This window comes from Carlito syrichta, unplaced genomic scaffold, assembly GCF_000164805.1.
Source record: "Carlito syrichta isolate Samal-C Ts95f unplaced genomic scaffold, Tarsius_syrichta-2.0.1 Scaffold311834, whole genome shotgun sequence".
NCBI lineage: Eukaryota > Metazoa > Chordata > Mammalia > Primates > Tarsiidae > Carlito > Carlito syrichta.
The window spans coordinates 210,673-225,392 of record NW_007255930.1 but is presented as its reverse complement, the minus strand read 5'-3'; the positions used below and the strand labels follow the sequence as shown (position 1 = coordinate 225,392).

Below are 14,720 nucleotides of genomic sequence, written 5' to 3'. Positions count from 1 at the left end.
CAGCCACTCACCTCAGCCTCCCAAAGGCATGGAATTACAGGCTGAGCCACCGAGCCCAGCTAAGAAAACATTTTAAAATGCACACACAAAAATACATGAGCTTACATTGGAAACCAACTGTACTAATATCAAATAGTAAGAAATAAATTTGCAATATAGTTGTATTAATGCTTTATTAATACATTAATACATTAATAAAGTCTAATGACTATTAGTCTAATGACTAATCTTGAAGCAGCGAGGTACATAAATGACATTTTAAGACATCTGCAAAAAAAAAGTAATATGATGATAAAATATCTATGCTTTTTGTTGGGAAAAGCATCATAGGTACTGCTAAAATTAATATAATTATCTATATTAATAGTCAAAAGGAACTTAAGAAATCTTACAATAGATTTAATTCTTCACTTCTCCCTACACCCATTCCCATCCCTCTACTTCAGAGCCTTAATTACTCCTCCTCATGAGAGAAATTACCTGATTTGCAAACATAAGAGAAGAAACTGGCCACACTCAGCTTAAACATGTCTAGGCTTCTGTTTAAATCTGTCCTCTGCATAGTAAGTGCATACAGGCTCTGCTCTTTAAAGCAGGAAGGCCTGCAATTTGGGGACTAAGCTCAATTTGGGGTGAAAGATATTAGAAGCCATTTGGTTACACATGAAAAAGTATTCTTGAATGTAACTTTTATCTCAAAGTTGCTATTTTCCTCTCCAGCTGACTTACTCCTATGTCTTATTTCACATAAGTTCAAACTTCAAAGAAACGGTTACAGTTTATTGAAACTTTACCCTAAAGAGCCTCAATGTTAACTAATCAAAGCAAATCAGGATATTTTTAAAAGTCCCAAAAATTGATAACAAGTAGTCTAATAGCATTTATATAAAGAGATTTTTACAATTAATAAGATGTTACACAATGGAGAGTCTCTTATTTCAGTATTCTCAGATGATATAATTTGGATCCTAAACACAATTTCAATTATACATGGCACAGGATTAAATGGTATATGACTAAATATATTTCAATCATACTTGGTTTGTCTTTACAAACAATAGGCAGTATTTATTCTGGGGTAATCATCCTGATTTTTAAAACTTTTTAAATTACTGATTTTATTTTAAATATTTAGAAAATACCAAAAAGGATAGAGAGAAAAATTTTAAATGTATACATGATCTAGTCAAAGTCTTTATTTTCTTCTGATGTGCACATGCACACTCACACATGTACACATTGTTCTTTTTTTTTTGAGTTGGAGTCTCACTCTGTCACCCAGGCTGGAGTGCTGTGGCACACTCATGGCCACTGCAGCCTCGACCTGCTGGGCTCAGGTGATCCTTCCACCTCAGCCTTCCAAGCAGCTGGAACTACAGGCACAATCCACCATGCCTGGCTAATTTTTTGATTTATTGTAGAGATGAGGCCTTGTTAAGTTGCCCAGGTTGGTCTCGAACCCATGGGCTCAGGCACTCCTCTCATCTCAGCCTCCCAAATTGCTGGGATTATAGGTGTGAGCCACCGTGCCTGGCTCATTGTTAACAAAATTGTGATCGTGCTGTAACCTGTTTTTTTCATTTAATGTTATATATTATAAAATAGTTTGAATAAAGTTTTTTAATAGCTGCATAAGCCAGAGATGAATACACTAAAACTTAAACATAACACAATCAACAGAGTATAAGGCAACCTACAGATTGGGATAAAATATTAGCAAATTATATATTTGATAAGAGATTAATATCAAAAAAATTTTTTAAACTCCTATGACTCAACAACAGAAAATCAAATAACTGTATTAAAAATGGGCAAAGGATTTGGATTTTGGAGATATTTTTCCAAAGATGGTTGACAAATAGCCAAAAAGTATATGAAAAGCTCTAATCATCAGAGAAATACAAAAAAACCCCATGATATATCATCTTATACTCATTAGGATGGCTACTATCAAAAAACTGGAAAACAACAAGTGTTAGTGAGAACAGAGATATTGGAACACTTGTGCACTGTTGGTGAGATTGTAAGATGGTACACCTGCTATGGAATACAGGCTTCCTCAAAAAATGAAAAATGGAACAATCTTGGATTCTGTGAATAGTGCTGCTGTGAAAATAGGTGTGCAGATATCTCTTTGAGACTCTGTTTTCAGTTACTTTATTTTATTTTTTTGAGTTGGAGTCTACTCCGTCGCCCAGAATGGAGTGCAGTGGCCGCTCTCAGCCACCGCAGCCTCGACCCGCTGGGCTCTGGCAATCCTTCCGTCTCAGCCTTCCAAGTAGCCGGAATTACAGGCATGTGCTACCATGCCCGGTTGATTTTTTTTTTTGATTTATTGTAGAGATGAGGTCTCGCCAAGTTGCCCAGGTGGGTCTCGAACCAGCGGGCTCAGGCAATCCACTCACCTCAGTCTCCCAAAGGTGCGGGATTACAGGCTGAGTCACTGAGCCCGGCTCAAGACACTTTTGGAAGTGATAATGATAATGGTTTACTTCAACCCTAGAGAATTGAGAGTCCTAGGAATTTAGCCATATCAATGCATTCTTTTTTTTTTTTTTTTTGGGTAAGAGTTTCACTCTGATGCCCAGGCTGGAGTGCAGTGGCACACTCATGGCCACCGCAGCCTTGATCTGCTGGGCTCAGGGGATTCTTCTGCCTCAGCCTTCCAAGTAGCCAGAACTATAGACACGTGCGACCATGCCTGGATAATTTTTTTTAAATTTATTGTAGAGCTGAGGTCTCGCCAAGTTGCCCAGACTGGTCTTGAAGCCAAGGGCTCAGGCAATCCTCTCACCTCAGCCTCCCAAAGTTCTGGGATTATAGGCATGAGCCACCATGCCCGGCCAAATTTTTTACATTCTTAGCAAAACAAAAATGGGAGCCCTTTAAAGACTGTTTTAAGATTCAGAAAAAAAAGAAGTCAGAAGTAGCCAAATTAGGACTGTAAGGTAGATGCCTAATGATTTCCCATCAAAACTCTTGCAAAATTGCCCTTGTTTGATGAGAGGAATGAGCGGGAACACTGTCGTGATACAGAAGAACTCTCTGGTGAGGCTTTCCTAGGGCATTTTTCTGCTAATGCTTGGCGAACTTTCTTAAGATATTCTTGTAACAAGTAGGTATTATCCTTTGGCCCTCCAGAATATCAACAAGCAAAATGTCTTGAACATTGCAAAAAACTGTTGCCATGACTTTTTTACTTGAAAGTCCATGTTTGCTTTGAATGGATCACTTCCATATCTTGGTAGCCATTGCTTTGATTGCACTTTGTCTTCAGGATCATACTGGTAAGGCCCTATTTCATCTCCTGTTACAATCCTTTGAAGGAATGCTTCAGGATCTTGCTTAAAATTTCCAGTAGGCCAGTCGTAGTGGCTCAAGCCTGCAATCCTAGCACTTTGGGAGGGTGAGGTGAGAGAACTGCTTGAGCTCAGGGGTTTGAGACCAGCCTGGGCAACTTGGTGAGACCTCATCTCTACAATAAATCAAAAAAATAAGCCAGGAGTGGTAGCACATGCCTGTAGTTCCAGTTATTTTGAAGGATGAGGTGGAAAGATCACCTGAGCCCAGCAGGTGGAGGCTGTGGTGGCTGTGGGTATGCCACTACATGCCAGCCTGGGTTACAAAGTGAGACTCTGACTCAAAAAAAAAAAAAAAAAAAAAGTTCCACTGACTGCCAGGCGTGGTGACTCATGCCTATAATCTCAGCACTTTGGGAGGCAGAGGCAAGAGGACTACCTAAGTCCAGGGGTTCGAGATCAGCCTCCACAGTAAATAAAAAAAATTAGCTGGGCGTGGTAGTACACACCTGTAGTTCCAGCTACTCGGAAGGCTGAGGAGGAAGGATCATCTAACCTCAGCAGGTTGAGGCTGCGACAGCTGTGATTGTGTCACCGCACTCCAGCCTGGGTCACAAAATGAAATGCTGATTCAAAAAATAAAAAACAAAAAAATACCTCTGCTCTTTTCTGTAGCTGATCTAGGTGTAATGTATTTGGCATCCATCAAGTAGAAAGTTTGCTCAACTCTAATTCTACAGTCAGAATTGTGTAAGCTGAACCAACAAGATGTCTATGGTGCTGGCTGCTGTTTCTGCTGCTACGTGTTAGCCCTCTTCAATTAGGGCACAAAAAAGATGAAATTTTTTTCTCACAAAATGAAATGAAGCTGGACATGGTGGCTCATACCTGTAATCTCAGCACTTTGAGAAGTAGAGATGAGAGGATTTCCTGAACCCAACATGATGAGATCTTGTCTCTACAGTAAATCAAAAAAATAGTTAGGTATGGTGGCACATGCCTATAGTTCCAACTACTTGGGATGCTGAAATGGAAGGATCACCTGAACCCAGCAGGTCGTGGCTGCAGCAAGCTTGAGTGTGCCATTGCACTGTAGCCTGGGCAACAGAGTGAGACTCTGACTCAAAAAAACCCCAGAAAAAAAACACAGCAATAAACCCCCAAATTGAAGTAAATGGTCTGTTGCTGAAGGCATCATCTTCTACATTATATTGTTCCTTCTTAAAAACAAGTTATCCGGCCGGGCTCGGTGGCTCAGCCTGTAATCCCAGCACTTTGGGAGGCCGAGGTGAGTGGATTGCCTGAGCCCACAGGTTCGAGACCCGCCTGGACAACTTGATGAGACCTCATCTCTACAACAAATCAAAAATTAGCCGGGCAAGGTAGCGCGCGCCTGTAGTTCCAGTTACTTGGAAGGCTTGAGGTGGAAGGATCGCCAGAGCCCAGCAGGTCAAGGCTGCGGTGGGCAGGAGCAGCCATTGCACTCCAGTCTGGGTGACAGAGTGAGACTCCAACTCAAAAAAACAAACAAAAAAAAACAAACAAAAAACAAGTTATTCATTTACAAACTGCTGATTTCTTTGGGGTATTGTTTCCATAAACTTTTTGTAATGCATCAATGATTTCACCATTTTCTACCCAAATTTCACCATAAATTTAATGTTTGTCCTTATTTCAATTTTAAGGAGGATTTGTGATGCTCTATTAGGGACTCTTTTGAAACTGATGTCTTTAGTGCCTCAAACTAGATCCTGTTACATTACATACGTTATAACAAATTAGTATGAATTTGTTTTGGTGTAGAACAAAATTTTAAGTCCTTGCATAGTTTGGCTGGGATTATAGGTGGTGGCTCACGCCTGTAATCCCAGCACTTTGGGAGGTGGAGGTGAGAAGATTGCCTGAGCCCAGGGGTTCGAGACCAGCCTGGGCAATATGATGAGATCTCTTCTCTACAACAAATCAAAATATTAGCCAGGCATGGTGGTACATGCCAGTAGTTCCAGCTACCTGGAATGCTGAGGAGGAAGGATCACCTGTGGTGGCTGAGGGCATGCTACTGCACTCCAGTCTGGGCAACAGAGTGAGACTGACTTAAAAAAAAAAGGATTAACTTTAATATGCAAAGTGTTTTATATATTGCCTTTTATCATATGTATTTTCATGCATCTTATTTATTGCACAGTAAAGGGTTAACCTTGTAGAAAGAGAGATTTGGCCCTTGTCCTCAGCTCCTGAGAGTAACCTCTTGCCTGACAAGAGTGTCTTGACCTGCAACCCTCCGAACCTTGGATCATGCCTGAGAGTCTATGTTAACAATGCAATTCATAGTGAGGGCCTTGGGACACATAGTATCATTTGGTGGTGCTGGAGACTGAGGCCAGTGACACAGGTGGTCAACCACATATATGTATATGGCTGAACCCCAAAAACTCTGAACACGAGGTTCATGTGAGATTCCCTGATACTGTGTGTGTACTGTCACTATCGTTCTTAAGAGAAACAGGTGCTGTCTGAATGACTCTACTGGGAGGGGACAACTGGTAGTTCTGTGCCTTGGGGTCTCCCGGACCGTGTCCTATGTATCTCTTTCCTCTGCTGATTTTAATCTAAACCTTTTCACTGTAATAAACTGTAACTTGAGTATAAAGACATTTCTGAGTTCTATGAGTCCTTATGAATTATTAAACCTAAGAGGGAATTGGGGAGACCTCCAAACTTGCAATTGGTGTCAGAAGTAAGAGTGGTCTTAGGAACTTCTGAATGTTGTTACCCTCCTACACTGGGAGTTTCTGAGGAAATCTTATCAAATATACATATACATATTGAGTCAGGGTCTCACTCTGTTGTCCAGGCTGTAGTGCAGTGGCACAATCACAGTTCACTGCAGTCTTGACCTCCAGGGCTTGTGTGATCCTTCCACCACAGACTCCCAAGTAATAGCAATAGTAAGAGATAGCTGGGACTACAGGTGTGCATCACGCCTGGCTAATATTTTTTGTAGAGACAAGATCTTGCTATGTTACTTAAACTGGTATCAAACTCCTAGGCTCAAACTCCTCCCTCCTCTGCCTCCCAAAGTGCTGGGATTACAGATGTAAGCCACCACACCCAGGCTTGTATATTTTTATATCTCCTACTGTTGCTAAAATAGTGTCTCATATGTGAAAAAATTAAAAACTTCTGCTGAATGAATGTATGTTTATATAGGTTATTAGCAAGGTGTCATGATTTTGTATAGAAGCAGGAACAAGGAAAGTTTGAAAACCAAAGACTTAAAAATAAATAGTGCATGATATCTTTTAAGAATTCAAACTCCTGGCCAGGCATGGTGGCTCATGCCTATAATCCCAGCACTTTGGGAGGCTGAGCTGAGAGGACTGCCTGAGCCCACGGGTTCGAGACCAGCCTGGGCAACTTGGTGAGAATTCATCTCTACAATAAATCGAGAAAAATTAGCTGGGTGTGATGGCGCACACCTGTAGTTCCAGCTATTTGGAAGGCTGAGGCAGAAGGATTGCCTGAGCCTAGCAGGTGGAAGCTGCAGTGGCCGTGATCATGCCACAGGACAGAGTAACACGTTGACTTAAAAAAAAAAAAAAGAATTCAAACTCCCTAAACAACTGTGATATAACTTATTTGAATATTAATATATGAATACTCATTTTGTCTTAACCAATTTAAGAAGGTATATCGAATATTAAGATGAACAAGCAAATGAAATGTGGAAATTCTACCTTATTGGACATTAAATGGGGTCACACATGTATTTCATAAGGGTTAATTTGCCATTTAAAGACAAACAACTGAAAAAAAAGACAGAATTGAGGCAAGAGAAAGGATAAAAGGGAAAAGAGCTACTCCCAAGGTCCTCGACAAATCTGCTGTACGCTCACTGCACTTTAGCCATACTGAGCTCCTTTTCCTCCCTCCCAGCAATGCACCATGATCTTTCCTATCCAGGCCTTGGCAAAAGGATACTCTGTCCTCTTCTATTCAACTACTTACCCTTCAAGTCTCAAGCACCTTTTTCCTAGAGAGATTTTCTGATTTCTGTAAATCAAATTGTTTTTCACACGCTTTCACAGCACCATTCACCCCTCATTCACATTCCAAAGTTGTAATTTTATTTTTATATAATTAACATCTGTCACTTCCATTAGGCCATAAATTACATAGGTTAGAGACTGTGTCCACTTTAGCTTACCATGGTACCTCCAGCACCTAACACTATGCCTGGACCTTGGAAGACATTCAGTAGTTTTTAAACGAATGCATTAAGTAAATTCAGCTCACTGTACTATAAACACTTTTGTAAACTCCAGATAGATTAAGAAAGTTTATAGGTTATGAATTCTTATAAAGTTTTATAGCCGGGTTCGGTGGCTCAGCCTGTAATCCCGTGCCTTGGGAGGCTGAGGTGAGTAGATTGCCGAGCCTGCAGGTTCGAGACCCGCCTGCACAACTTGGTGAGACCTCATCTCTACAATAAATCAAAAAATCAGCCGGGCGTGGTAGCGCATGCCTGTAGTTCCAGCTACTGGGAAGGCTGAGGCGGAAGGATCATTGGAGCCCAGCAGGTCGAGGCTGCGGTGGCTGGGGGCATGCCACTGCACTCCAGTCTGGGTGACAGAGTGAGACTCCAACTCAAAAAAATAAAATAAAATAAAAATAAAGTTTTATAAATGTATTCCTAATGTATCCACTTATTACCATTATAAACTTTGTAAACACAAACAGACCAAATAAAGTACACTTACCCTTCTATAATCATTGCAAGAGAACCCAGCAAAATAGTATGAATAACATGATAAATTATTTCTGGCCTTTCTCCAATTCGTCCATCTTCAAGAGTAACAGTTTCTTTCAGGGACTTACCACTACAGAAAGAAAATGTGGTTTTTAATACTTTGACAACATATATTTGAAAAAAATCAAAGATCCGTTGTTTATCATCTTTGAAGGCAAACTTGAAATTTTATATTTCTTCATAACAAAAAATATAGTTGATCCTTAACGTGTGAAAGTATATTCTGTTAGTCAAATACCTAACTTACATATCTTCAAGTCTTTCAAATGAACCTGAAGACAACATACTGTGAAAACTAAATATAAATGTTCTGGATAATAAATATTTTTAGGTTCTTTTTGCAAAATCAATTATGATTCAACTAGTGACTGCTAAATTAATATAGCTAAATCACAATTTGAATAACTAAGTTCTCAAAATGAAGAACTTATACACAACCTTCTTTAAAACATTATAAAAATAAATTAAAGGACAGTCAAAATTTATAACTTTTTTTTAGTTGGAGTCTTACTCTGTCACCCAGGCTGGAGTGCAGTGGCACGTACACGGCCACTGCAGCCTCGACCTGCTGGGCTCAGGCGATCCTTCCACCTCAGTCTTCCAAGTAGCTGGAGCTACAGGCATGTATCACCATGCCCAGCTAATTTTTCTTGATTTATTGTAGAGATGAGGTCTCACCATATTACCCAGGCTGGTCTTGAACCTGTGGGCAATCCTCTCACTTCTGCCTCCCAAAGTGCTGGGATAACAGGCATGAGCCACAGCGCCCAGACAAAATGTATAACCTAAAATCATTTAATCTCCTGTCATTTAAGTAAAATCAAAAAAAATTCTTACATTAAGTAAAAATTTGAGTAAAGTCAAATAGAATTATTTTTACATTAAGTAAAAATTTGAGTAAATTAGTGAATAAGTCTGCAAAAGTATAACTGATTATTTAAATTATCAGTTATATCTTAAATGTATAACTAGATTAAATCTGATATTACATATTTAGATTTATAAAACTAAATTTGAATTTTTGGGTCAATTTATAATGATATTTTACATATCAATGAAGAGAAAATGGAATGAGAAGCTCTAAAATAAATACAAAAAGATTGGAAGAACATTAAACATAAGTATTTTATATATTTTCATAATATATGCCAGCAATGTGATTGATTCTCATAGGTACTTACCTAATTCTTCTAAAAATAACTTGCAACATAGAAAGGAAACAAATAATTAACACTAAAATATAGAAAGGTAATAAGGAAGACTGTGTTAACCGCAAAAAAAAATCTTGAGATGGTGCCTGTAGGGATTCTTGACAGAGGAGCCAATTCATTGTAAAATTCCTAAAGAAGAGAGAATGCATGCTATTAAAATCACAGGTGTTTTAAACTACTAAGCACAGAAATATCTTTTTAATCTCAGTAAAATCTAAGAAGAATATACATTTCATAAATCCATTCACTTAAAACAGCAAGGTCCTATCCTTTATAAATGAAGATAATAATACTATATTAGTTGAGGGAGGGAGACACACCTCATCAACAAGGGTACATGCATAATTAACATTTGTATACCTAACCCTGAATTGTATCCCATATATTTAAAATTTAAAAAAATAAAAAATACCGTATTAGTAAACATCCTCAACAAAGCAAGTGCTCTTAGCAAAACTGCTCTAATAAATTTAAAACTGCTACTTTTTATCACCAAGTACGATGAACTTCTCTAAAGCCCAATATAGTTTCTAAGGAGCTTCGATTTCCATTTTTATCTGGAAGAAAACAAAGATTTCAGCTGGCCAACCTCTACATCTGCACTGACCAGTATGGTAGCCACTCTATACATGTGGCTATTAAAGAACTAAAATGTGGCCATTTCAAAATGAAATATACTTTAAGTACAAAATACACCCAGGATTTCAAAGAAAAAAATGGAAAAAGAAATGGAAAAACAAAACATTTCATTCAAATTTTTATATTGTTTACAAATTAAAGTATCTTTGACATACTAGATTAAAGAAAATATATTTTTGGCCAGATATGGTGGCTCATGCCTGAAACCCTAGCACTTTGGGAGGCTGAGGCAGAAAGATCACTTGAGTACAGGAGCTCAAAAGCAGTCTGGGCAATATAGCAATACTCTGTCTCTACACAAGATAAAAAAATTAGTCAGGTGTAGTGGTGCATGCCTGTAGTTCCAGCTACTTGGAAAGGCTGAGATGAGAGAATCACTTGAGCCTAGGAGATCAAGGCTACAGGGAACTATGATTGCACTACTGCACTCCAGCCTGGGCGACAAAGCCAGATCATGTCTCAGAAAAAAAGAAAGAAAAGAAAACATGTTATTAAAATTAATTTCATCTGTTTCTTTTTACTTTTTCAAATATGGATAATAGAAAACTACAATTATATACATGGCTCATATTATGTTACTGGCCAACCTTATTCTATATTGATGAATGTAGCTCAGCTACTCCCATTTTAAAATGAGATACCTAGCCAGGCACTGTGGCTCACACCTGCAATCCAAGTACTTTGGGAGGCTGAGGTGAGAGGATTGCCTGAGCCCAGGATTTGAGACTGGCCTGGACAACTTGGTGAGACCTCATCTCTACAATAAATCAAAAAAATTAGCCGGGCATGGTGACACGCAACTGTAGTTCCAGCTACTTGGAAGGCTGAGGTGGAAGGCTCTCCTGAGCCCAGCAGGTGGAGGCTACAGTGGCCATGAGCATGTCACTGCACTCCAGCCTGGGTAACAGACTCCGACTCAAAAAAAACCAACAACCCAAAAAACAAAACAAAAAATAAAATAAAATGAGATACCTATCTAATCAGACAAATCATAAAATTTGGAATATAAACCTATTGCTCTATAAAAATTAGATTAACTATTTTTGACATGATCAATAAGACTCTGGTTATATGCATTTTTATCTGCATCCTCACTTCTAACCCATCTCCAACATCCAATCCTCAATCCCTAGCCCAGGGTAAGGAAGTAAGAGATGGAGTGATATTCGGAGTGCTCATGGATAGACTAAGAATGTCTACTTCAGGCCAGGACAGTGGCTCAAGCCTGTAATCCCAGCATTTTGGGAGGCCAAGGTGAGAGGACTGCCTAAGTCCATGGGTTCGAGACCAGCCTGGGCAACTTGGGTAGACCTCATCTCTACAATAAATCAAGAAAAATTATACAGGTATGGTGGTGCATGCATGTAGTTCCAGTTATTTGGAAGGCTGAGATGGAAGGATCACCTGAGTCCAGCAGGTTGAGGCTGCAGTGGCTGTGAGTATGCCACTGCAACTCTAGCCTGGGCAACAGAGTAAGACTCTGACTCAAAAAAAAAGAATGTCTACTTCACAATCACTAGGTTTAGAACAAAAAGTTAACAATGTGCCAAATGGAGGCTGAGGTGAGTGGATTGCCTGAGCCCATGGGTTCGAGACCCGCCTGGGCAGCGAGACTCATCTCTACAATAAATCAAAAAATCAGCTGGGCGTGGTAGCACATGTCTGTAATTCTGGCTACTCAGAAGGCTGGGGCGGAAGGATCGCCGGAGCCCAACAGGTCGAGGCTGCGGTGGCCGGGAGTGGCCACTGCACTCCAGTCTGGGCGACAGAGTGAGACTCCAACTCAAAAAAAAAAAAAAAAAAAAAAAAGGTTGCCACCAAAAATCTTGTACCTTCAATGAATGAACCTTTTCTTAATCTGTTTATTAAAGTTATTAATTCTATAAGGTCCAACTCAAATTCCAGTTTAATGAATATTCTTTCCATATCCCCCGTCTCAATTTTTCCTTCTCCAGAGTCCCATGGCATCATGGCACTTTACTTATCCCTCTATTATACTGCTTAATGTAGTCTGCCTTGTGTTAGATTGTAGTTTTTTTTTTTTAATCTTCCAGAGTACCTGGTTTAATATCCTAGACACTCAATAAATATCTATTAACATTTCTTAAGTGTTTTTTTAAAAAATCTGTCTCAACAGAAATGTTTCTTGAGCTTCAGGAAACATTTAATATTCAACTGGCACATTTAAGCATAGGTGTTTACTATATTTATACCACCCAGGTCATTAATTATATAAATGCTATAATGAGATGGCAATATTATTCAGAAGAGGGGCCACGTCTTATTCTTAAAACATACCTAGGCCGGGCTCGGTGGCTCAGCCTGTAATCCCAGCACTTTGGGAGGCCGAGGTGAGTGGATTGCCTGAATCCGCGGGTTTGAGACCCGCCTGGGCAACTTGGTGAGACCTCATCTCTACAATAAATCAAAAAAATCAGCCGGGCGTGGTAGCGCATGCCTGTAATTCTGGCTACTCAGAAGGCTGAGGCGGAAGGATCACCAGAGCCCAGCAGTCGAGGCTGTGGTGGCTGGGAGCAGCGACTCCACTCCAGTCTGGGTGACAGAGTGAGACTCCAACTCAAAAAAAAAAGCCCAAAAAAAACATACCTAGTGCACAGCCTTGTGATGCAAATATTGTACCTGATATGCTGAATAAAGGAGTACTATATAACATCAACTAACAAATTCTGGACAAAAGCAGCCCTTAACCTTGGATGACTCCAAGAGGGCTAAGGGGAAAGTTAATGGAAAAGTCAATCACTTATGGAAGTCTACATCAATTTTACTGATTGCCTGCTATGTGTCAGGCCTATATATATGCCTGAAAAAGACATGGTCTCTATCCTGACAAAGCACATGGTCTCATAAGGGATCTTTTTATTTTAGTAGATATATATATATGACATACACATCAGATGGATTCTCTAGTGTTTAAGTCATGTCAAATACTTTGTTAAGTATGTACCATCCCATATAATGACAGAAAGTGAAAATAAGGTTCTAAGGTACATTAGAACTAGAGAAACAAATAGGTAAATATATATATCCTAACCAGGTACAGTGGCTTATGCCTGTAATCCCAGCACTTTGAGGCGAGAGGATTGACTGAGCCCATGTGCTCGAGACTAGCCTGGGCAACATGGCAAGACCTCATCTCTACAATAAATTTTTAAAAAATTAAACGGGCGGATTACTGTGGTTCCAGTTACACGAAAGGCTGAAGTGGAAGGATCATCTGAACCCAGCAGGTGGAGGCTACGATGGCCGTGAGCATGCCACTGCACTCCAGCCTACATGACAGAGACTCCAACTCACAAAAAAATGTGTATGTGTATGTGTATAAATAAATAAATAAATAAATAAATATATTCTGACGTTAGGTTCTATCATTGTTTCTCATCAAGGGAGAAAGTAGCCTTAACATACCATATTGTATGCATCCTCATTAAAAAAAAAACCACTATACCACTATTAAGATGATAGTATATCTAATTTATATAAGACTTAAATGAGATATACTTTTTTTTTTGAGTTGGAGTCTCACTCCTTCGCTCAGGCTGGGGTGCAGTGGCACGCAGGCTCATGACCACTCCAGCGTCGGCCTTCTGGGCTCCAGCAATCCTTCTGTCTCAGCCTTCCAAGTAGCCAGAACTACAGACACACGCTACCATGCCCAGCTACTTTTTTTATTTTATTTTATTGTAGAGACGAGGTCTCGCCAAGTTGCCCGGGCTGGTCTTGAACCCACGGGCTCAGGCAATCCACTCGCCTTGGCCTCCCAAAGTGCTGGGATTACAGGCTAAGCTACCGAGCCTGGCCGAGATATACTTTTAAAAGAGAAAAATGTTTAAAATATTTTTTTAAAATATTACAGTATCCCACATTAACTATATTCTAAGCGCTATGTAATTATGTATATACTCTTTCCATTGAGTATTGTTTAAGTGCATAGATTTAGGTAAACTTGCATAATCTAAAACTTACTTAGTCATATTTAGTCCAAATTTCACTTCAAGGAATTTCAGCATGTGTCCATTTTCTTTGTGTGGGACAAACATCTAAAAGAGAAAAACAATAGTTAAAGAAATATTAGCTATGCTTACAGCAGTAATTTTTTCCCAAAACTAGAGACAGAAAATGCAGCAAGCTACAAAACAAAAATATAAATTAAATAATACATGATATGACTATGAAGCAAGATTTACTGAATAACTCAGTCCCATTAACTTATGATTAAGCATAAAACTAAAATGGGGTAGTAAGAAGGTTTCAGACTTACCCAACCTGGCTCAAGTAACTTACCCACTCTTCTGAACACTTTTCATTTATCTCAATATATTTCATTTACTGTTTAATGTTAATTGGGCAATCATGACACTTTAAGTTAAATGGAAAATAAAGTGTATTTCTCTTTATCAAGCCTAAGGAAAAAAGTATCAGAATCCTATTTTCTCACCCAATATGCTAGTTATGATCATTGTTCAACTCAAAATCATACTGTTAAACTCTATTACCTCGCTATCTTATTATTCTCATTAAAATTTAGTCAGCCGGTTTCGGTGGTTCAGCCTGTAATCCCGCGCCTTTGGAAGACTGAGGTGAATGGATTGCCTGAGCCCGCGGGTTAAAGACCCGCCTGGGCAACTTGGCGAGACCTCATCTCTACAATAAATCAAAATGAGCTGGGCATGGTAGCGCGCGCCTATAGTTCCAGCTACTTGGATGGCTGAGGCAGAAGGATCGCCGGAGCCCAGCAGGTCG

General features: G+C 39.4%; 1 protein-coding gene across 2 annotated transcripts in view; it reads right to left on the bottom strand.

Annotated features, from left to right (window-relative positions):
• Positions 1 to 14,720, bottom strand: part of DPY19L4 (dpy-19 like 4 (C. elegans)) — an 81,244-nt gene that overhangs the window by 21,508 nt on the left and 45,016 nt on the right. For both annotated transcript variants that reach the window (XM_021718114.1, XM_008069164.2), the window contains 3 exons: positions 13,944 to 14,017; positions 9,291 to 9,449; positions 8,060 to 8,179 (listed from right to left, as the gene is read on the bottom strand). In XM_021718114.1, coding sequence (XP_021573789.1) covers positions 8,060 to 8,179; positions 9,291 to 9,449; positions 13,944 to 14,017 — 353 coding nt within the window. The remainder of the gene's footprint in view (positions 1 to 8,059; positions 8,180 to 9,290; positions 9,450 to 13,943; positions 14,018 to 14,720) is intronic.